Source organism: Meleagris gallopavo, chromosome 3 (assembly GCF_905368555.1).
Source record: "Meleagris gallopavo chromosome 3, MGAL_WU_HG_1.1, whole genome shotgun sequence".
Classification (NCBI taxonomy): Eukaryota; Metazoa; Chordata; class Aves; order Galliformes; family Phasianidae; genus Meleagris; species Meleagris gallopavo.
The window spans coordinates 52,111,672-52,137,130 of NC_139406.1; the positions used below are offsets into that span (position 1 = coordinate 52,111,672).

The 25,459-nt window shown below is 40.5% G+C and overlaps 1 protein-coding gene across 1 annotated transcript in view; it reads right to left on the reverse strand.

Annotated features, from left to right (window-relative positions):
• Positions 1–25,459, reverse strand: part of KLHL14 (kelch like family member 14) — a 60,310-nt gene that overhangs the window by 8,766 nt on the left and 26,085 nt on the right. Inside the window, exons 3-4 of the mRNA XM_085220987.1 lie at positions 8,397–8,486; positions 3,887–3,965 (exon numbers count right to left, since the gene is read on the reverse strand). Of these exons, the coding sequence (XP_085077113.1) occupies positions 3,887–3,965; positions 8,397–8,486 (169 nt within the window). The remainder of the gene's footprint in view (positions 1–3,886; positions 3,966–8,396; positions 8,487–25,459) is intronic.

Here is a 25,459-nt window from a genome sequence, read left to right on the forward strand (position 1 = left end):
AAGCTTATTTGATTACACTGTACGTGTATCCATGTCTGTCTGAATGTTGTCTCCTCACCAAAAACCTGCTGGCTGATTTCACTCTAATTTGACAGCGGGTAAAAGCATTAGAGGAAACCGAGTGCCTATATGCTTCCTGAGAGCATATGACAGGCAAGACAGCCCACATTCCTCCCCTGGGAGCAGGAAAAGCTGCAGAGGTCACATCCAGTTAGACATCCTACACAGGCAAGCATGTGCTGAGAAATGCTCAGCCAGAGCTCACATCTCCTCTGGCCCTGCTGTAGTTGGCAAAAAGCTGCAGCGCTACCAGCATCCATACTCGGGGTGCTCTTGTGCCCATTTCTCTGTCCTTAGCCATCTCCTTTGACAAACCATGCACAAACTGCTCTCACAGTTGTTGACATACTTTAGTCAGATTTTCAGTAACAAACCTAATAAAATGTGCAACAGAATGAATTTTCAAAACCAAACTCTACTGCAATTAGTAGGTATATACTATTATATATGAATAGTGGGTTCTCTCTCTCTCTCTCTCTTTTTTTTTTTTTTAGTTCAAATTCAACAAAGAGGTAGGTATTACTGGTAGGCACTACTGTTTTAACTGAGATTTTGTGAACATCACTCTGGAGGTGTACTCCTGGTTTCATCCACACAGTGTCACTATAAGGAGCAAAAATGAGAGCGTCAGCATCCTTCCCTCTTCTGCTTAGAGGTGAATATTTATTTACCCAGTAGCTCCTGCCACTAATATGTTAAGGTTTTTGGTTTTTAACTTCTCAGTGATAGAGCACACGAGGGATGTGCTGTTAAGGGAAGGCTTTTTAAATTGCTGTAAATTCAGATTAAAACATAATGCAGCAGTCTTCACAAGACAACTTTTCCTACAAAACTGGGAAGAGACTACCCACTCTAATTAAATAGCTGGAATGCACCTTAGGATGTGAATATGGACAGTAAGACAATTATTTGGGGATTTTCTTCAGAGCTTGCAAGTGTCTGATATTTTCTGGTCTATGAAATGCTTTTCCTTCCAACCCTCTCCCTCAATAAGCAACCTAACTAACTTTTCTCATAATACACAAAAAGGAAAACATTTCTAACACTTCCAAAAATGAATTCATGCTCTGGAACACAAAATACCAGTCTGAGGTGTAAAACTGTGAGTGATCACAACAGAATCTGGATCTTACTACATGGTCACTGTTAGAGTGTTTGCTTTTGCTTTTAAAAAGCAAAAGCCATTTTAACAAAGGTTAATGCTATTATTAAAGTCAGAGACTAAAATAAAACATAAAATTATTTTCTGTCTTTTTTTTGTTTGGTTGGTTGTTTTTTTTTGTTTTGTTTTGTTTTGTTTTTGCAGCTTCTTCTATCACTCCACTCAGCTTAATTAGAGAAGGCAGCCTGGATCAGATCCACTTGTGCTTGCTTCTCCATGCCCTGGCAGAATACAGTCTTTTTTATTTAAATAAAATCTTCTAATTGGAATGTAAGAAGAACAGGAAGTTATAGATGTTCTCCACCCCTTATCCTGCTCTGGGCTGATTTGGTAGGTTGGAACAGCACTGGACAGAGGTGTTCAGTTGCAACTCACTCTACAAGTTCAGAGAGTTGGTTCTCAATTAAACTTGTTAGTGTAACTGGACTGCTCTCCAAACAGTATCCCACTCTCATTGTATGGTTGGGCCAATCAGTATTTCAATAACTGATGAGTCATTTGCTGCTTTTCTCAGCAACACACACCTGAAAACACTGCCCACTTTTCAAAGGCAACTATTTTTGAGATATGCTACAAATGAAAAGAAGCCAGACTTGGTGTTAAAGCAAAACATGCTGAAGGCTCTGAATCCATACAGGGATTAGATTTTTCTTTATAGCTCAAACAGTAAAATCAATCAGATATGGATTTTAGTATATGAGATAAAAGTTTACTCATCAAATATTTCATACAGATTTTCAACTTGAGAATATACTGCCTGTGAATGAGACCCACATTTACCTGGCAATCATTTCAAAGGAGCTATTACAGTCTATCCAGCCAATTATTCTCAGACTAAAATTCCTAAGTGGGTTTTGACTTGATGGACCATAATGACTCAGAAGAACCCATTAAACAGTCTGTCTTGTCAACGGTGCCTGCATTATAACAGCAGATACAGGGCGTGACCCTGTACTCCTAGAGGGAGAAAAGTAGCCTATTGACTTTAATGAGAACTTTATCTGACTAAGAAGCTGGGAAAGAGACTGCAGAAAAGATCCCTGTAGTTTATATGACCTAAAAACTGTCTGGGCCAGGCCCTACTTCTAAAGGCTAAACAACTCTGAGAAAGTCATTAGGGATAACCAAATTAACTTTTAAAAACATTTCAGAAACTCGAAAATCACTGTTTTCCAACAACAGCCCCTACACCAAGGAGACTTTATAGAAAAATAATGGACAAGCCTACGTGCTATATATCCTGAATAGAAGAGATGACATAATATAGTCCCTAGCTGAAGGAACTATGTATGAGTAGACCGTTACATTTAATTAAAACTGTAATGTGCTAAGCCCTATCTCTGGAAGTGTTCAGGGACAGGCTGGATGGGGCTCTGGGAAGCCTGATGTAGTGAGAGGTGCTCCTGGCTCTGGCAGAGGGGCTGGAACTGGATGGTCTTTAAGGTCCCTCCCAACCTAAACCATTATAGGATCATAAGATTCTAAGATACTAACATGTTGCAATTGATTGCTAGGCAGCTGCTAAGCAATCATAAAGCTCAGCAGACTTTCTAACTCTTGGATGAAGGTGGCAACACCCTGCAGAATATGAGACAAGTTGTATTCAGCACCTGGAATTACCAACCACATTTACCAGTAGCACACAACTGCCTACTGTGGAGGTGAAAGAACTCCTCTCTTTGCTCTCCAACCTTCAATCACCTACCTGCTTTCTGAGCTTTGTCAGACAAACAAACCCAACCCTTCAGTCGGCCACATGAGCCCCTTGGGAGTTTGTTTGCAGACACTCAGAGAGCCAGACACCTGAACACTGTGGACAACTGAAAAATGGTAATACTGATGGCACAGGGAATACGGAGAGCGTCCCAGGAGACTGGTGTGAGATATCTTGTACAGTAGTTCTATGAAAAGACGAGTGTTCATCTAAAAGATGGATCATCTTTGGAATAGTTTTTCATAAAAGCATTATTCGGATCTTCTGCCTTTGATACTCTTCCTACGAAACACACATGATTCAGATCAGGTTTAGGGGACTTTTTTCCTGTTAGGTTGGGATTTGGGATCCAGAATTAAGTCTATGCCATTTTTACACACCCTTGCTCAAGTCCACATGCAGCTCTGCTCTTTGGTACACAGCAGGATTAAAATGTATGCTACTCTAATATGCATTGGCTGACAGCAACTTCGTTCAAAGACCACCCAGGATTCTGAGTCTTCTGACAAGGTAAGTCATGTTGAGGAGAGATCTCCATGGCTGGTGTGGTGAGACGGGATGGGGTCAACATATGAAGGTTTCAGCTCTCTGTACGATATCTGTCTATAATTACTGCTTGTTTACTGCAAACTCATCATAACACTTCAGTCAGGTAACATGACAGGATACTACAGAGACTTCAGAAAAATCCTTCAGACTGCACTCGGACAACCAGTAATTGCACAAAGTCCATGGTTATTTTGCACGAGTTAGCACTGCAGGGTTTGGCATGTGGAGTTTTGAATCTGGAAATGTTTAAAAAAAAAATTAGGAGACAAATGGGAAGGAACTGCACGCTGCAGTTTTATCTCTGAATTTGCAAAATAGGCATCCTTATTCCCCATACTAAGCCAAACTTCTACTGCTCTTAGGATGATAAAACATATATTGAAAAACATGTAGGTTTTTACCTCTCTTGCATGGGTGGAAGTTGTATCCAGCTGTTAAACCTGGGATCGTATCGGCTAACAAAGTTTGTGCTGTGCTTCCCTGTGAAGATAGATTATTTTGACACTCAGCTGTTTGTTTCATGTATTTAACATCATGATTGTATTATAAATTACATATATTTCACAAGTTGCCAGCTTTTATGAAGGGTTACCCCGTTTACAACAGTGTATGATTACACGATGTGTACAGTAATAATTCAACAAATGGGGCACTACAAGGTTTGAATTAGCAATTGTTAGCAGTAAAAGTGGATAGAGATTATTCTTGCACTCTGTAATAAGATCTTGAAAACGTGGATTTAAATTTACTTATAGATGCTGTGGTAGTTTCAAAGCCACAGTAAATCACAGCACTAAACAAAATTACTGCCCAAAAGAGAATATCCCTATAGTATTTTATAGTATTTTATGGTTAGAGTGTTTTGTGTCAGGTATCATAGGGAGAACACGTGCATTTCTTTCTCTTCACTTCACCTCTATGTGGAACAGTAAAAAACAGCGAGCAAATAACTACAAGTCACATAAGCCATCAGCATGCAGTATTTGCACTAAATGGCTTATTCTACCATGTACTTTCAGTGTAAGTTAGGAGGAGTTACACATGTGCATCGAAGGGGGAATATACTCTTAGAGTCTTACTCCAGATGTGTTAGCTAAAATGTGAAACATGAGCAACATACGCCGGCTAACTAGCTTATCCTTGCTGTCAAACCCAAGAACTGTATGCATGTCTTCACGATACTAAGATTTCATTTTATTTTACATGCAGATTGACATCACAGCGAGAAAACTGAAGCAAGAGAGTGTACGGCAATTTCTTGTAACACCTGAGACTTCAACAGATGAGGACCTTTGAAAAAGAAACCTTTGTTTATGTAAGTGTGACTAAAAAATTGAATTAGAGGCTTCAAAGGACAGCAGAATAACCCAACTGCGTATGTCACAGTTCTATAAATGGTCACTGGGTATTCTACAAGGTGAATATTTTTGCATCTGAAAAGCCTCTGTAGGACTGGTTCACTTTACTTGCTGCATTCTACACTTAGTTCAGCATGTGCAAATAGACCATCAGGAGACTGTTGAGAAGAAAAATTATACAGCTAGAATCTGTATTCATAATCATTTAAGATCATGTTCTACCAGATTACAGAGAAAGAAAGCACTGACTACTCTATCTGGAAGCAAACTCATCCTCTCGCCATATATAATCGTGTTCCAAATCCAGCATGGCGCCTACTGAGGACCAAACTTGCTGCATGCTGAGCACTGCTCAAATGCATCTCAGAGTATAGGGTGAGAGCCCAATATGCTAAAGGAAAATGGGCATTTTTCCACTGGGTTTAGAGAAGGTAGACTTTGCTCTTGGTCCCTATCTGAATTCCTTTAGTCTACAATGACAATTTAGAAGAACAGTATATTGAGAGTTATAAATTCAATTCAAGAGTAAAATAGCAGGACCTGACCAGCTAGGTCTCACTGTTTAGGACATGCATTCGTCTATTTCTACTACAAAAGTGAGACTACAATACAAGGTAAGTACTGATCACAAGTTTCAAGTCCTGTGAGGAGGTTTCTGCTCTTACTGCATCTTTCAGAGTTGCTTGGGACTTCAGAAGTCATTGGCTATATGGCAGCTTTTTCACTCGTGTCTCACAAAGTTCTGATCTGGAGACCTTGGCCTCTTAACATAGTGTGTCATGCACATATTTGGTACAAATACCACATATGTAGAAGATTGTGCAGCATGAAGTAGAATGAGATTTTATTGGGAACAGAGTGGGATACAGGATACAGATCTGGTCACTTGATAGGAAAGAAGATGAAATCAAACTGGAAGGGGCACAAAGAAGAGCCACAAGGATGACAAGAAGAACAAGACATTTATCTTATGGCAGGAGATAAACTCCAGCAGAACTTGGCTTGTTGTACCCAGCAAAACAAAAGCTGAAAGGGAAGAGGAATGCTGCCTGTAATACATCAGAGGAACAAATCTCCAGGAGGGGAAAAGCTATTAAGCTAAAGGCCAACTCTGGCACGAGAACAAGGTGATTTAGACAGTCAAAGAATACATTTTACTGGAAATTAGAATAAGGCTCCTAGTCATTGAGAGCAATTGGATTTTGTAACAGCTTTCCAACAGGAGTAGAGCAAGCTAAAAATCCAACTGCTTTTCAAATGGAGCTTAGAAAATTTACAAAATGGGACTATATGATGCCTGTGATGGCAAGAAAAGGATTTGATAACCTCCTTAAGCTGCCTGGTATAAATGGTTTCATTCCAATTTAATTTTGGAATTCAGTTTGAAAGACAACTATATCTATTATTTTTGTCTTGCTCATCAGTCAGTAGGGTTGCACATGCCATGAAGCACTTGTCAGAATGCAGAAACTGTGAGAAGTAAACAGAAATCAGGACTAGTAAATTGGGGTAATGAGAGAAAAGGAGGCAGATGCTGCTCTGCTCTGTACAGCAAGCTTTCTGCACCCATGCCAAAAGGTGAAGGGCTCTGAAGATTATGAATGTTTATCCTAAATCCATGCCATTGCTCTGCAACCTGCTCTCATCAACGTTTACTCATGCAAGGATCCCTTGTGATTGGAAAGGTGATGCCATAGGAGGATGTAAAAAATGAGAATAAATATCACCACGCTTCCTAGGTTGTCAGGAAGTCAGAGGAGCAGCACAGAATGTGCATGGTCACTCCTTGGGGTACACCTTGCTTCCCAAGAATTGGCACAAAGCCTAAAGAAAAGCATAATGCTCCTTCCATTGCCACTAGTCACTGAAACAACACTTGGCATCTTTCCATTTGTATTGGAATCCTTGAAATGCACTGGCAGGAACGCTCAAGTTAGGTTCATTTGAAGACCCTTCTGTTCTATGAGAATAGGCAAAGGTCTTTACACAAAAGTGAGTATGTGTGAGCAGTTCCCATGTAGCTGCATACTTCGAGCAAATCAGTTTCAAAAAAGAACTAGTCCAAAAATATCTCTGAATGTAGTTTATGATTTTTAGGTCTACTTTTTGAGACAAATAGGATCCATTTTGCTTGGGGTAAGTTCGTAAAGAGATCAGTATCAATAAAGTTCCCACTTCCTTCACTGTAACTTCACTACGGACAAATCACAGCTCTCTGATTCTCACAGATCAAAGAAGCTGTTGGATGTCTGCTACACGTGTCTTCAGCTCAGAAATGATCGAGGCAGTCTTAGAATTTGAGTGTTATCTATGTCACAAACCATGTGTTCAAGTCCTATCTCAGTCACAGGGCGCGCACTCCTTCTTAGAACTCTCTATTAGCTTGTGACTCAGTTTCCACATCTTTAAATTCTGTATAATTATTCGTCTTTTCTTTCGTCCTTCATATGACATGGCTATTTAATTAGAAACTGCCTGGTACAAGGTCTGCCTTATGTTATCTGCTTACCACCAAGCACAACAGGGGCCCTCAGTTGTTGACTATGGCTGATACTCCTAATAATAATTACCATTTATAATGCTCCTGTACTTCCTGCGTAATATAGCATAACATAAAGGAGATTCAAACAGCAGAACTGAAGGGCTCTTCTCCCAAAACACTTAGTGATATTTTAACTACACCGGAAATATGTTTCTAGGGTGGTCTGGATTGTTTGTCTCAGGTTTTAGGAAGTGAACAGATGTAACAATTTTCTATAATTTGGTTTAGTGCAGATGCTGAAATGGGGCATTCACAATAAAATATATGCAGTATATGTAATTTCAGCTGGATCCTCTGGTGTTTTAAAGTAAAAATGTGTACCTGCAAGCTGTTTTATGGTTTCTCAGTCATAATTATCTCTGTTACACAGGCTGCTACAACTACAAGTCTTTCTTCATGTGCAAGCTTTTTAACAATGTCTTGACTATTTTGTGAATTTTGCAAGGCATGGTACTCTCCTTTTGCATTGCTCAGAAGCCTGTTAAATTGTTTAATTTCTCTTTGCAGTAAATTTATGAAGTAATCAAATCAAAGAAGGTAGCAGCAGATAATCTATATGAGAAGCTCTTGCACAAGACTAAAAAAGGGACCAGTTTAAGAATCTCAGTCTAGATAATTAACACATTAACAACTTTAGCTGCGAGTATCTGGTTTGACAATAGAAAGGAAGCATTCATCTACTGCAATTGCATTATTATATTATGACTGGAAGGAGACTGGAAATGAAGGTTAAAATTCTTAACAGCTGCTGCCTGGTGCATGCACTTGAAAGAGTCTGTTCTGCTGCCTGTGGCATTTCTCGAGGGACGTGGGAGCTGATGAATGACAGAGATGCTAATGCTGAAGTACCAGATATTTATTACATCAATATCTGAAAGTAGCCTTTAGTAGCTCAACAATTTGGCTACAAGTCCTCAAAATAACTTACTAATGACCACATCAGCTGACCTGACAGACAGACAGACACAGGAAGGCAGATGCTGCCTGTGTCTTTTAATATTGTGTACATACCATTAGGGTTCCATTGGTCTTCTCCTCCGAGTACAAACAAGAAGTTTTCCACTTCCACTACACAATGATGCGCACTGTTATATGGCATAACTGCAAGCAAAGAGAGATTTCTTTATCAGCTCAGGGCATGGGTTCCATAAAAACTTCCAAAGGTACAAAATGCAACACCGTGATGGAATTTGTACAAAATAATAGAAAGCATCCACCCCAAGCATGTATGTCTGATGAATTAACAGCAGAAACAGATGCTTATTATTAATTTCACATTATTTGATCTCGTAGATAATTGAATAAAGCAGGAATGCTGGCTCCTTGGTTCCCCACCCTCACCCCCCTTCGCCACATATATATGCTGCTCTAAAATGAATGTTAAAATGAGTGAAGTTGTCTGATATTTTCCTGGAATAAGCAGATGCTAGGGATCCTGGTATGCTAGGAAACATTATAAAAACCTCAGCCCAGCTTTGTTCTGTTGGTAATGTTTCCACAAGAAGAGTCAGTGTGTTCAGTAGCTTTCTATTACACAGCAATGAACAAGCTGCATTTCCATACAGTTTTAAGTTTTTAAATTAAGGTCCTGCTGATTTAATGCCTTTTCCAAATGTATACGCTTAATTTCCTGTACAATGTCATTAGCAGCACAATCACACATTTTCTATTCATCTAATCAGGAAGCCCTTTGTTAACAAAGATCAAAACTGTGGCATTAGGTTTGCAGTATCCTTTCTTTTTGGAGACACTGGAATTACTATAGACCAAACACAGTCACAATATTCTATTTTTTTCAACTTACATTTTCAATCGTAAGTATTAAAACACAAAAATAAGGCTCATCTATACACCATATGCATATATTATTGTGCTGTGGCATACAGCACCATTGATATTATATGGTAAATGAAAACTTAGGCAGCATTAGTTATCATACCACATACAGTAGTTTTGGCCCAGTGACACCAGTAGGAAAAATGATGTCCTTGTTCAGCTCATCATATGGGTACCTTAAATCTAGGTGAGGACAAATGGGGAGGTGATGTGCATGTACAGGCAGGGAACTTATTGCTTGACACGGATCAACAGAGCACTTAGGAAACCAGTGCAGTGGGAAATCAATATGACTCAGGGCCAGCTCTTACTTTGTGCTCTTTTGCCAATGCCAAAAAAAAAAAAAAAAGGCAGCCTATCTCACACTTGGATTATTTTGGTTGATATATCTCTCATTTCATTTGTTTTATTATCTTTTATTTTTCTCAGAATGCGGTTGTGCAGTACAGCATATGCAAATAAAAATAATAAGAAATGCGCACAGCTTTGTTATTTAGGACACACGTTCTTAAAGATCAAGTGGGCTCATTTAAGCTTCTTCCTGAAGTTTTTGCCATGGCGATGATGAATAAGTAAGGTTCGTTTTTAGTAAAGGTCAAATATCATTTTCATAGACTGCGCTCTTAAAAGTCATGTAAGTGAAGCAATTCTTAAATTGGGCAGCTAAATACATGGAAGATCACTAACTGTTGTTATTTGTTACATGCAAACTTAACAAAACTGGAATGTAATCCTATACTAGGCAATGCCTAAGAATTTACACTACCTACAGATCCCCACAGTGGGATGAAAGAATGACAGAGATTTTTATTTTCTTAGTATCAACACCATGCGTTTCCCACTCATTAATCTCAAACATTTTCCCATCTTAAAATCTCTCATACCCACTGAACTTCCCTGGATTTTGTGGAAACTTGTACTAAAGAATGAATCTGACTTCCCACAAGAAGTCAGCTGTGTCCCTTTGATGCCTCTGGGATCATTCCTCTCAAGAAGAGGTTCCCAAGATCAGTCTGCAGGGTCTTTAGTTCTCACCTATCCCAGTGAGCTACAGTATTTTCAAATCATGTCCAAGACAGAGGTTGAGTCAGGCTCTTCTTTCAGTCAATTTGAAGAGATGTGGTATTTATCAAGGACTTGTGTACAGACAGCACACGTGCATATTTTTCATGTAGTGTATTTCCATTTTTTGAAAATACTTTATTTATCCTCCATATTGACACAAACAGGGCCAGCAGAGGAAGAAATTATATTTTAAGCTTTTCTGCTGTTTCCATGCATATAAACTATGCAATAAGACTTCCACACTTATGATGATAATTAAACCTCAAAAACTAAGGGCTTAATCCCAGCTCCCACTTTACTCAATGGCAATGTTCCCATTGTTGGGGGATTGGGCCCAAATGACCTGAACTAGCATCTGCAGCTCACAGGAAAGCCCCAGGGAAGCTTTCTCAGGACAGGAGAGTGGTATTTGGGCAACGCTGTCAGCACCTGAGAGAGTTTTTGCACTGAAATGGGGAAATCATCAACGTCACAGCCTTTCTCCTTGATCTTTTTCAGAGTCCCTCACAATCATGAATTACACACAGAAATTAAAACTAGGGCAATTAACAAGACTGCTATAAAAGGAAAGCACCTGAAAACTTCTGTCATAAGCTATAATTCCTTATGAACACACATCTGTACAGGAGCTAACTTTCATAGATACAGTCAAAATTACACGCTAGTGATCTTGCTAATTCAGTTTCTGGTAGTGACAGATCTTCACAAACTCCCTGAGCTTGCCAGGATGTAACAGGAAGAATTTGGCCCATCACACACACTGCCCATACTGCTGCTTCCATTACTTCTACATAAGCCTTTGTCTGCTGTTTTGCTTTAATCGTGTGAAAATCACATCCTCTCCTTTTTTCCATTTCCAGCCAGTGGAACACCTGCCTGCCCCGCAAAAAAGGGTATTTGAAGAGAAGTTTGTATGCCATGCTCAAACAGAGCCCAGTGTGAGTTTTTAGCGTGTCAGTCAGTGAGTTAGAGGGAAAGGGTAAGGAGAAGCTAATCAGGATGAAATGAGATTAAAGGCTGTCTAATTTTACAGCAACTGTGATCCATCAGCCACTGTGAAAGTGACAGTGGAAATGAATGATGGAGACAGACAGGTGGGGCTGTACATTTCACTGATTTATCCTCAAATGCACTGGGCCTTATTTTATTGAGTGAACATGACCGCATTTATCATGACTGTCATCTAAACCCACTTCCCTCCATTTAAAAAGGTCACTTTACTAGGAGGGAGTAGGATAGAGGCACTTTCAAAACAGATTTAAAATTTAATAACACATGTTTATAATCCTGTGTGAGAATTCTCAACTTTATTAAAGTAAGATTTTAAAAGAAGAAGATAAGGCTATTAAACAGATGAAAAGATGAAAAAAAAAAAGCCATGGTCACCTGAGAAACATGCTCAGCTAGCAAGGTGATAGGTGCCAGGGAATGACTTGAGACAAGTATATGTGGATTAGAAGTAGCAAGCAGAACACATATCTCCTAAGCCCTTGCCCCTCACACTTTCCAAAACTCTGGCAGTTTTGTGCATTCTCAGACCAAGAGAAGAAACAAGTTCAAACAGTCGTAGATAAGACAATGTCCCAACCAGCCCTTTTCTCATGCAATTTAGACCCTTCCTAAGGTGAGAAGAATTTTTCATATACATATATGCAAAGGAAACACTTTCCAGGTTGAAACTAAACCACAGATCTACACTTGAGAATGATCCAGAAGACAGAAGAGACGAAGATAATGCTCATTAATCAAAACCCCCTCAATCAGCTATGGTCAGCCAGATGCCATCATGCTCCAAAGGCACCTCCAACTTTTGAATGGTGAGAATTTGAATGATATCTCTCACGTAGCCCACAAACAATAATGTGTGCTGTTTGCCTTATCCAGTTTTATTTCATTTCTGCCAAAAATTGTACGTAGGTTGCTCCAAAAGTAGTGCCTCCTGTTTATTTCCATGGAAACTACAGCATATACAAGGAGTACAGTAACTGTACTTGACAGAGCAAATATTCAGCTATAAAAACACTATTTTTCAACATTGTCACCATCACAAGCTATGCATTTTTGCCAGCAATGAACAAGAGTCTGCATGCCAGCTCATACAAATCTGCACCAGTGGAGGTGACCCACTGTTTTATAGCTGCTATGACAGTATTGTTGCTATGAAATTGCTGCCCACGCCATTCATGTGCTTCGTGATCTTCAAACTGGTATGGACCCTAGCATTACTGCATTCAAGAGAAAGGTTGCCTTCTTCTCTGCATGGACTCTGGAAGTTCGAGCCTTCAGCTTAGTCAGCATCACAGTGTAGTCATCAGAGCTGATGATTGGTCTGGGCTTCAGGAAATCCAGAAGGATCACCTCTTTCCTATCCCCAAAGACCATGCACATCACTTTACCCGCTGAGGGCTGTGTCTTGAATAGTGAATTCACATGTCACCACTTCATGGGCTGCTGTTTTGACTCCAGCTCACAGTGATGACATGACATCTCTTAATCAGTAACAATGTGGTCCAGGAAACTGCCAATTTCAGCCTTGGATTGGTTCAAGAGGTCCTGAAAAACTTGCATATGGTGTTCTTTCTGTTCCTTTATGAGCAGTCATAGGATCTACCTGGCACAAACTCTGCAATATTCTAACATCGACACAATTGTTTTCAATGCACTGAAGCTAGTATTCAGCTCTGTACGCATTTCCTTGACTGCAGTCTGCTGATTCACATGTATGAGCTGACTGAGACACTCTTCATTTTGTGACATGCATAGCCGTCTGGAACGAGGCTTGTCTTCCACAGTGCTGTCGCCACTGCTGAAATGCACCTCCCACTCTTCATTGTGCTCACATCCACTTGTTGGCCTCCATAAACTTTCAATATGCATTGATGATTGTCAAAGGATGACATTTTTTGCCAATTCAATGACACATCCTTTCTTCACAAGCACTTCCATGTCTGATGCTGTTCTGTCAGATTGCCCCTCTGCTGTCATCTGTCACATGGCAACAGCAACGTGTAACAGAATATTGGTGGGAAGGTTCAATCTCTATTGCCATACTACCAACCTCTAGTGTTACGGGTCAGCACAATAAAAGAGGAGGCATTACTTTCAGAGCAGCCCTTCTACATTTAGGAAATGATATTTGGTTGTTCTCAATACATTATCCAAGGGACACTGATTCCTCACTTCGATACTAACCAGCAGAAAAAAAAAAAGGGAGAACAGGAATGCCATGTCTAAAGACAGAAAGAGAGACAAGCTCTGGTCCCAGGTGATCTGAAAGTTGTGATACAGCCTACAGCCATGCCCCTGCTCTGCTAAAAACTCTCAGAAACTGCATTGGATTCTTCTATTCAAAGATTAACAAAAAAAAAATCCATAGATTTTTCACAACCCTGAAATGTTCAGCTGCTTGGGATATAGGAGGTACTGTGATGAAAGCCAAGAAATCTCTTCCTAAGATGCTGCATAGCTTAAGCATAGCCCTTTCAAGACTCAGCACACACTGAAAAGTCATGGTTATCATCTCTAATGAACTGTGCAGATGATGCAAGAGAAGAGAGTGCTTCCAGGACCAGGATATCATTACCAGAAAATATAAGGAGGCAATAATGACCTTCCACAATATTAGCTGCCTAACTTGTTGGATGCATAATATTCAACAAATGCTGCTTGAAAACTGAGTCTTTCCACGTCTCTCCAGAGGGCAGAGTAATGTGAGAAGATGTTCCATTCCCATACAGAAGGCACCTGCAAACTCACTGTAGGAGAATGTGATTTGCTTATAGCAGAAAGATAACATTTTGTTTCCAATCCGCTCCCAGAAATGTTAGCCAGAGGACAGTTGGTTCAATTACTTGCTGTAAGGAGAGCAAGTATTACTGTTTGCCTTTTCTTTGGTTCATAAATCATTTGCATGAAGACTATACATTTCTACTGCATGTTACTTGTTATTACTCACCAAGAGGTTATATAAATAAATGCTAGAATTCCTCTGTGAATTGTTCACTTCAACTGTTAGCTATTTAATAACTGTGGGGAAAGACTGACCACAATAAGCATGAAATTCTAGCCTCATTGAACTGACTTTTGAAGGCATCAGGTTCTCACCCACTGGTATCTTCAGCTCAAAAAATAATGAAAAAAATGTTAAAAGAGGAGAACAATGAAGAGTAAAAGGCAAATACCTCTGTTAACGTCTCTGCAGTCAAACTGTACTTTGTCATCTCAAATTCAAGCAAATAGTTGTTATGTATTTTTCCCAGTAACATGTCAGTGCCAGTCTGGAGCCTGAGCTTAACTCAGTATAGTCAGCTTGGGACAATCCAACAGCAGTCATTAAGAGCAGAAATCCTAAGATGTGAGGCTAAAGCACTGTGCCTCAGTCACCTCCTAGGGCAACCACCTAGAATAGCTATGGTCCAGCTACACCACCAGCTCTGCTAGACATTTCCCAACCTCTTCATATCCACACTAGTTCTGCATTAACTCCATTCAAACCATTACAGATACAATGGGCAGAGGCCAGCAGAGTTCATTCAGGACAGCCTCTACTTAACTGAGATTGCAAGGGAACGAAGGTAAAATGAAAACCTAAATTTAAAATCTACCTTCAATTGGAAGTATTCATATAAGTACTAAAGAAAAAGTGATCTGAGCAGATGCATATTCCTGGAACAATTCACAACATAGCAGAAGATATTTCATACTAATGAAGATATTTCATGTTCTGAATGTATTCCACATTAATGAAAATATTTTTCATTTAAATGTCAGGAGTTATTATTTTGATACATTCTTTGGAATAGCATGAGACAGGCTTCTTCAGCAGGGTTCTCACTTTAATTGTTTTGATAGACAAATTTTTTCTTATGTGAGCATCTACAATAAGACATTTAAACCCATGTTGAAGCACCAGACTAGGCAAATGTAGCATCAGGAACAGCTGGCATGCACAGCTCTCCTCAAAATAAATTGTTTTAAAGTTACTGAGATGCAAGTTCTAAGTATAGACCTGTCTACTTCCATGAGTAAAATTCACCCTATGGCAGAAAGCTTAACTGAGTTTTCAGGAGCACACATATTTGAGTATTTGCAAAAGTTTTACCCATATATTTTGAAAGCTGCAAACGCATATTTGTATTTCATTTGGATAATAAAAATAAGGCTGCCCATTTGGATCAACAGTGTCTTGATCAAGTAGGAAAATCCTGCATTTGCACATCAGCACCAGTACCAAAGTCCTGGCACAATCCTCACTGTGCATGGCAAACCTATGCACACTCTGCAGTGCTTCCCCATTCTCTTCCCTAATAAAAATAACTCCTTTCAGCTGAGCTGTTGATGCAGTGCCTGAGAAGCCCATCTAAATGAATACACCCAACTTGTCATGAAGCAGAGCAGTGGGATCTAATATTTGATCCCATGGGAACATTAGAAATGACAGTTTTAGGAGCCATGAACAGCTCCTATTGCTTTGTTATCCCCTACTCATGTGCCAACCCACTGCCCAAGCCCACCCAGGTCCTCTCTAGGACTCTCCTAGCCTGGTGTCAGACAGATTATCATGCAACACTTTTTGTCCACCATGGTGAGTTATGCATTGTTACCTCAGTGACGGCTGTTTCCCAACAGAATGTGCTGTATACCTACTCGGGCCTGGATTTATGGTCTCTAAAGTAGAGCCCGACATATATTACTGGGGAATGACATCTCGTCACATCATAATAGTTTCAGGATGAAACATTCATATGTGACACTTCACACAACAAAATCTCCTCATAGAGGAAATGATGAACAGTCCCTGATGGGATAAAACCACAGCAGAGTTGCCAGAAAGCTCCAGAAAGAAATACTATTTTGCCCCAAAGGAGACTTTCAGATCCTCTAAGATAGCTGCTCAAGGACATGCACTCCTTCTTCCAGCAGTACTACGGGAAAAAAGTATTTCACCAGGAGTGGTGGGTTAAGGCCCAACTGCTTGTGTCCAGATGCATCCATTTGAGAGTCAGATTCTGTCTGACCCTAAAACATGCACATTCTCCTAGTTCCCTCTGCAGCTATTATTCCAGAATAACCACAAACATTCCATTCAGGAATCCTTGCCAATTGTCACAGGAACGCTCCTAGTTCACCTTCAATGGACAAGCCACTCAGATAATTGGTGCTGAGGGCCGCAGTTGGACTTACTGGCACTGACCAGCTTGAGGTCTCTGCCAGTACAGCTGCCCGTGGCCAAGGAGCCCCATTTCAGCCTGGGCACCCAGTTCTGGACTGTGTTATACAGTAGGTGTGCTTGCTTCCAACCCCACCTCTTGCCCTGAGTCCTGGATTGATCTCAGATCTATGCTGCAGGTAGTCAGTGTCTTGGATGGATGCTATGTAGGTACATGGTAGCTTGTCTCAAGTCCTATGGCCTCATCTCCTGGATGGAATTTGTTATGGCCTGTCCTCTTGGGGCCAGCAGCCCTTGTTGAACTCTAACACACACCTGTAGGCAAAAATGTTCCCTTGCAGTCTGAGCAAGGACTGCAGTCCAGACTTTCCCTTTTCTACAAATCCCTACTAATAGCATAAGAAAAACAGTACTTAAGAGTTGTCCTGGAAAAAATGAATGCTCTCATCATCATCATCAAAATCAGGATGTCAGGAAATCAAATGTTTTAGTGTTGACTCATTTTCATGTCCAACAGAAATTAATATAATTAATAACATTCATCTTGCTCAGGGCGGACAAAAGAGCCTACTGTAAAATGTACTAAGCACAGAAGGACACAATGGAATAAGTGCATACAAACTGAGGAGTGTTTTCTCCAAAAAGAATTAGATTTAAAATGTTTTCCTAGACCCCTCCCCACAGATGGAGTTCCAAGGAAGGCAAATAGCAGACCCATGAGTAATTCAGAGAAAGAAATTTGGTGTGTGTAGCGAATTATATAAAATTGGTTGAGACCACTTATTTTGTAGATCTGTACAGAGAAAATGAAATGAGAACGTATACTAAAAAAATATCCAGGAATAAATCTGGACTAAATTAATGTTAGATTTCTTTTTCTTTCTATAATAACAGCACTGCTTTATATTTTCAGGAAAAAAAAAAATGCTGTTAAAAATGTGTTTTAATGCCTAATCATGAAGATAGGGACAATTCACTAAATATGCGCATTCATACCAGATATTTTGTTCTGTCACCTTAAAAAACTCTTTGTGAATTTTGAAATTTTCCAGACAGGAAACAGAAGCAAAACAATATATCTTAAAGTTAAATACTGAGCTAAATAGCACAAGCAACTGCTATTCAAATCAAGCGGTGTCAAAATTCACAGAGTGAACCACGTTCACACAAAACCATCAATAATTCACAAATCATATGCATATATGGTTGTGGACTGTTGATGAATAGGATCAAAGGTCAGGTTAATTTAAATACTGACTACGTTGTTCGGGATTGGACATGTACATTATAGTAAATTAGAAATAATTGTTATAATTAATCACAAATACCTAAAAAATACATAGCTAAGTATCCTCAAGTGTTTTGTAATCTTTGTTGAAGATGCTCATTTGCAAGCTATTGTTCATGACTTTAACTTAGTCTGGTGAAGGAAAGTGAGGATGAGACAAAAATATAACCAGTACCCACTGTGCTGGCAACCATGGCTTGGACAAGGTCTTCGTGGAGCCTGGATGAAATTCAAGAAGAGAATGAAATTCAAAAGAACAGAGATAGGTTGGGTCATGTCAAAGGAGATGTGACAAAAGGGACCAGGACTGGAAGAAGAGGTGGCACGTCTACAAATATAGTAACATATACTGACCCACAGCCCCAAATCCTGGACTTTTGACACCCCTTTGCTGTCAGCAAATCTTGGTGAAAGCTTGTGTTCTCTGCACTCCCTGGTTCCCAGAGCAGCCAGCCTCCACTGTCTTTAGTAACTGCCTTAAATCAAAAATCAGAGATGTCTACAGCATATCTAAAAAAAAAGCCTAAGCAATGTGCCTGTTTTTCAGCACACCTTGAAAAAGCAAGATTACATTCATATCTACATAAACAATGAGCAGATGCGGGGCACTTAGGTTATGGACTACCAGTATGAAAGGCGGCAGTGCACAGATCCTCCAGTACCTCTGTATTTATGCTGATACAGCCTAACCCTGATACTTTCCAGTTGCCTATCTTGCTGAGGACTCAGTCATAACACCAGAGACCTATACACCAAAGGGTGATGGAGCAAAACGTGAGGCCATGAGGGAGGGACTGATGTAACAGCAACAGTGCAGGCTTGCATTAACCACAGTCCCAGCACACATGGTACAAAACCATTTGATTGGACACCATTCAATGCTGTGGTCCTGTCCCTCTCACAGACCAGGGAATCCAGGGCCCCCTTCATGCCAGCACTTGGCACACTCCTTGGCACTCCTCAGTGAGCCCTTTCAAAGCAATAATCTGTTAGAAAAATAACACAGAAAACAAGAGAGGATAGTTTCATTTTGATTTAATGCCCTAAGCCAGCTCACTTGGGAGTTGAACAAGTTTCAGCACTGATATGAAGGAGACAGGAACATGGGATGGGGTTTGGGTCCAAAGGAACTTCAAAAAACAGCAACAGCTTAACACACCATGTAACCACAGCCCCCATGGAGGGGATGGGGCTGCCCTATGAAACACAATGCTGAAAAAGACTTCAGATTACAATAGGCTGCTTCACTTCTGAAGAAATAGGACTTCATCCCTGCCTGTGCCACACTCTTACTGCAGTGCTAGGCAAGTCCCTAAAGCTAACTGTCCATAGCTATCCACTTCACCTACTCTGAGAACAGTCACTGTGTGTGTCTGATCCCTGTGTCAGTCATGCCTGAGCAGTCTGTGTGTGCTGTTGTAACTGAAGCAGACTGGAGAGGCATTCAGGAAAGCAAAGTCTGAAAGGGTCCTGAAATGGGCCCCTCAAAGTAAAGGATACCTCTGTCTTGGATCTCATTGCACCTCTCTTCCTTAACTGCAAAATTCTAACAGTGACTATGCTCTTCACAAAGGGAATGCGGCATAACACACTAACAAATGCCAATGAAGCAGTCAGACCCTGTTGTTGTGAACACTGGGAAGGAAGCTTTGGGGAAAAATTCCATCTTCGGAAAAAGATTTTAGTCATGTATGATAGGCTGGATCTACTTGCTGAACAACAGAGAAAGAATACTGTGAGCAGAAATTCAGCACAGTCCCTTCTGTGCACTGACATGACAAAGAATAGCACGTGTTATCAGTAGAGATTGTATCTTAATGCTTAAGCAAACAGAGGCCAAATTAAGGTTGCAGAAGCAGCTTAATTCTCATATTTCCTGATTCAGAGGGCTTGATGTCACCAGCTTTGTAATGTTCGTTTCAAGTGACCTGTGCTCAGCGCAACTCATCTGTGTATGATACACTCTTGGTTTGACAAATAGCTGAGTGGTTTTTTACCCCACAGATGCTCCAGCATTTCTGGATCACCCATCTCGGGGCTGCAGAGTCCAAAGCACATCGAGTTCATGGCAAGAGTTGCAGGAGTCCTCCTCATCCTGTCGCATTTCTTCCTTGCCCTTCTCCCTTCCAGCCGGTAGTTGTATGCTAAGCCACTAGATGGTGTGCGCTGTTCTCGCCTTCCCCCTCCCCCTGGAAAACCATTTCCATCATATTTTGGCTTTGCGTTTCACAGCCAACCAAAAACAAAGAGATGAAATGCAGCACAAAAGAAGACATAGTCAGCTTCCTCCCAGGCAGTTAACTTCTGTTTGTTCCTCACATTCAGTGTGAAAAGGAGGAAATCACACGCAGTACAGACAAAAAAACAAAAATGCTTTGTGCATTGATCCTGCTGGATGCTGAGCCCCTCCATCTCCACTAGCTATGATGGGTCTGGGAGTGCTCAGGTTCTGCTTTCAGTCATACCTGCTTTGCCTTGTCTTGATTTAGCTCCCCAAACCCAGAATGCAGTGAGAATCACTCAGTGATTTTGCTGGCAGTCCACTCACATCTGCTTTTCTCCTCCACACACCAGTCCCAGTGAAATACAGCAGGCACAGTTCCCTTCCCTGCCAATACACTGCCAAATCTCTCACCCTCTCTCTCTTCTAATAATGATCTGGAAGCAACATGCTTGCTTTTGACAAAGAGTGCTTTCTCATTATAGGAGTAGGAAGGGGAAAAAGGCTCTGAGAGACAAAAAATTAACCTACAGAACCTCCCCAAGATAGTTCTTTCTTCTATTCCAGAGGAAACAGGGGGCTGTCTTCAAGGCTAATCCCAAACTGGATTGCATCAAGGTAAACCATAATTACAGCTATCATCTCAGCTTCCTAAAGAGGTGATGTACAGAGGTATATGGCATCCTCCATCCCAGTAAAACTAATTATTATCAAAGCTGCAAGTCAAATATAACTGAGCACTCCTTCCCAACATCCAGCTTTCTTCCAGCCTCCCATGATAGGCAGGTATTTCAGATCACTTCTGTAGTACTCTGTCCCAGACCTGCCCTTCAAGCTCCTGCAAACTCCTCATCCTTTTCTAAGCGGTCAAGAGAAGAGGAGCAAAAAAACAGGATCGTTTTGAAGCTGGTCTTTTCTTTTTCATTCTCCTCCCATTCTGCAATGAAAGGCCACTCGTACCAGAGGGGATTCCCACCACAGAGCTGCACCACAGACTAGAGTAACCACACTCCCAATTCTTCTTCCATGCATCATTATTGGACATTAACGCAGACCGATTCGGTTTGATGTGTTCACAGTTTGCATAAAATTACGAAAGATAGAATATAATCCCAAATACAGTGCATCTGCTCATATGCATTCATATGGACGTTGTTGGTCCACATCTGGTTAAAATAAATGTGTTTTTACAAAAATGATGCAAAAAATTTTCATCCACATATCAGCTGGGCAGTAGCTTCTGCTTGTAGCCTCTAAGAATTAAAAAAGCCACTGGCTCAAACACTGGTTAGAATTGTTCAGAAGAGCACCTTTTACATCACATTTGTAACCACCTAGGAACACGAGCACTAGCATGTGCTGTGGCTCAGCTAGTGGCTGCTGCCTTGAAGAAAAATAGGTGAATTGGATCTCCTGCAATCCCTTGATTATAACAAATTACAAAGGTTTTAGACTCAAAAAAACAAACAAAAAATCCACTGATAACAAACAAGCAGTAATAGCAAATACCTACAAAATGAACTGCTGAAATCAGCCTATTTTTCATGCCAGCATACTTAATTTGCACACCGTACGACTGAAATTTTGCACTGACTGTAGAGACCCCATGAAACAGAGCTGTGTTTCTACTAAAGAAATACCTTTACTAAAGTTCTTAAAGTTGAACTTCAGACTTCGAGTCTGATAAGACAGTACATATAATCAGCTATATGTAGGCTTTCAAATCATAAGTTCTTCTATTTGCTTTATTTTCAAACATAATAACTTTTTGGTACTCTGTAATAGGTGAAGCCTGCGAGTAATTACAAAAAGACATTCAATTCTATTGCAATACATAGGGTTCATACACACAATTTCAAGGAACGTACTTCACTGTACTCATGAACATGTATTCATGGTAGAAGTTGCTGAGAACCCAAAACAATTCTAAAAACTGCAGTCCATACCACTAACTGCAGGATACTACAGATGCTTGACGCTCCTTCAATTTACTTTCAATTTACTTTTAATTTTCAACCGTGAGATCCAACCCTCCCATTTCAAAAACAATCAGCCAAATCACAAAGCTTTGTCTTAATACATAAATGTGCAAGATCAGAGATAAAACTCTTGGCAATGCTGCTAATTTTACTCAGCAGGAACTTCCCTGAAAGAATCGGAATCAGGCATTCAGGCTTTCTTTAGGCTCATAACAAAGGGCAGCATTATTGCTGCTCTGAGTGGAAACACTCCCAGGGTAGAACTGTGAGTTCTGAGATTGCTGCAGTACAGGTCAGTGATACCTGAAGAAATTCAGTGACTTAGCTCAAACTAGTGTACTCTCAGGTTTTCCTTTGTTTCAAAGGTCCCAGTGGGTCCAGGGCCTGAGTTTAATTAATAGGTGCTGTATCCACATGCTATGAAGGCACATAGGAACAATCAACATGGTCAAATCAAATCCTCATCTCCAGATTTTTAGTATCTGTTTGTGAGCCACTCCAAATAATTTTTAAGTACATTTCATCCACAGGTTTCACAATTTGATGCATGCAGTTCACTTTTCTTATCTCTAAAAGCTCAGACTATCCTGAGCTTGTGCTTGTTCCTGGTAATTTTGCACCAGTCCCTGCTGCCTACCCAGAACAGTTCCAGCTGGGGACTCAGAAGATGGCTCTGGTGTCCGCCTTCCTTGGGCAGCAGAAAACCAACCAGTCAATGACTAGTTCATCACACTTGCACTCTTAATGGAGATTCCCTGTACCCAGAGCATGTGCACTCATGAATCTTGCAGTAGTTTGGAGCCACATCTACAGCTATGTTTCCATGATGAAGAAAAGACTTTCCAGTCCTTTGCTAAACCAGAAGTGGGATCCCAGCCCACAAGCATCCATGGGCAGCTCCAGCACCCTGCTGAACATTCTGCCCGCTGGAGCCTTCTCCCAAATGCCAGGGATGAACTCAGGGCTCTGGGGATCAAACTTCGTGGGCTGCAAAAATTAATTAGTGACTTCAGAAGCAGAGGCAAATAACTGATGTTATATGGTTAAATGGCCAGCTCTGAAGGATTTCTTTTTTTTTTTTTTTTGTGAAAATCAATAGATGTCAGTAGATCAATAGGAGTTTTCTGTATAAAAACATTTTCTCCTGAAACAGCAAGCTTAGCATTATTTAAACAAATTATTTTGTTATTTAAAGACATATCTTCACATCTGTAGAACACTGTTGTTTCATGTCTGTGTGAAACTAGAGGACTTTAAAGAACTGGTTATTTTCTCTGAGGACAACAATTTTTTTCCCCAATATTAAAATTAGTGGTTGAGGCTGCTTCAGGAGTGCACTGGTGGTATTTTTCCTGGGGGCAAACCCTTTCCATGGCGATCATCCTCTGCTAGGAGAAGCCAGGCTGTTAAAATGAAGCAGCTGAGGCCAAATCATTGCTCCAGGAGAAGGGTTTTACTGCTGTTGTAAATCTTTGCAGTTAAGAAAAATCAAACTTCTGAGTGTTCAAATGATCCTTTCCTTATGGTCGTGCAGGAGAGTACCCATGAGCTAACAAGAGAATAGTGGCTCCAACTTTGTTGGGGGAAACTGAACCTGGTACAGAAAGCCCCTGAAATGTCTTAACAAGACCTAGGATGGAGGCTCAAGCAATGCACATAAGCCCTTATACAAGACTCTGCCCTGGACATAGCTTCCTTGGAGCAGAAGTTAATGGGAGCCACTAAATGCACAGTTGATTACAGCAGTTGTGATTCTGCTGAATAAAACTAAGTGTAAATGAGCCTGTGCAGACATCAGCTTTCCTTCTGGGAGATGAGGGCTGCATGGGGGGCTAGCCAGAACACTGGACTGTGAACACCATGTGTCACCCAGCTCTGTACTGCCTGCCATAGCTCCTAACATGACTTCACTTTTCTGGAGATAGCATACAGAATCTCTGTCCTATGATAATGCAGTCATATAGAGATGTTTACAGTCAGTACTTTATAAAGTACTTAAGCATGTATTTAAACACACTGCTGAACATCAGTGTGATTAATACTTTGCTGAATTAGAGATATGATACGCATACATTTTTCTGCTGTTGTAATTTTTCATTATATAGCCTTATAAGTTGGCCATAAAGATTTCCTTTCAGTTTTGCATTCAGCAAATGAGTAAATTTGGGAGTCAAATTCTGTGTTAGTTATGCCCACACAATGCCTTACACATGCATGAGGGCAGAAAACCACTCCATGACCTTTAATTGGACTTCTTGTCTGTTACTCTTTAATGATTCATCTAGAAAAAAAATATCTGTTTCTTTCTCATCTGGTAACTGACATCCTTTTCACGTCACTCCAATCAGAAAAGTATCTTCTACATAAGGTGTATATGCTAGTTAAGCTGTGCACATAGAATGGCTGTAATTCCTGACCACCGGGAAGATGGTCAGTCAAGATCACACCCATACATTCTGCTCTACTTTTCTCTGAGGAGAAAGACAGGAAGAGTACAAAGGCAGCTATTACACTATTTATCATGATAATTCCATTAAAATCTATTTTAATGACTTCTATTAACGTCATGTCCTGAGCCTCCTCATCTGAAAGTGATACACACATAGGTCTTTCTGACTTTGTCCTTTCCTGTTTAGCCCAAGAAGGAGCATTTACCATCTCCTAGTTTCATGTTTTGGAGTCATACCTTCTCTTTAAAAAAAAAAAAAAAAAAAAAAAAAAAACAACACACCTCAAAGTATTGGCCTACCTTTATACATTAAGGTGCTGGTTACTGCCACCACTTCACTCACATTTATTTTGCTTTTACACATAAGAAAACAAGCTTGATTTCCTTAGCAGTTTTAGCTGTAGCCATCTCACAGTTGAATGCTTTTTTCCCCCAAAATTTAAAGTTAAAATTGCGTGCAGTGAAAACAGTATTTAATTGTAACAAAATAGGAATTTTTAGATTCAGTCACTGAGAGCTACAGGCTCACATCAGATGCTGTTAGCCATGGGCGTTTGCTGAATCCTTAGAACATCTGGGTAGGCTCACCTGGGGTCAGAGGTAGCATTCATGAGGCAGAAGGGAAGCCAGTTCCCCCTCACTGTCCCTCTCAGCACTCCCCAAGGGTCTCTCTGGGCTGCCCAGCTTGCTCCCCACTCCCAGGTCTCATACGGATGCTGGCTGATGCTGGGCACCTGAAACCAGCTGCCCTCTGTGCTGAAAATACAACTCCTGTCATTCACTGCACTGCAGACAAAAGCAGCCCATGCTGGACTTTTTCTGCTTGCCCCAGACCAACATCACCTATTAGGCTGTGCACCCACCCACACAATTAATTCATTTTCCCTAAAAGGTTAAGGCCAAGTCAGGATTTGTACTTTTCCTAGGACTCAGTCTGGCTTGCAGCAATGGAGTTACCATCGTTTCCCATGGGGGATTATTCCACAACCTAATAGATCTCAATGTCAGGAAGTTTTTTCCTGATACTCAGCCATAATTCATATCCATGAATTATGAGCTACTGTCGA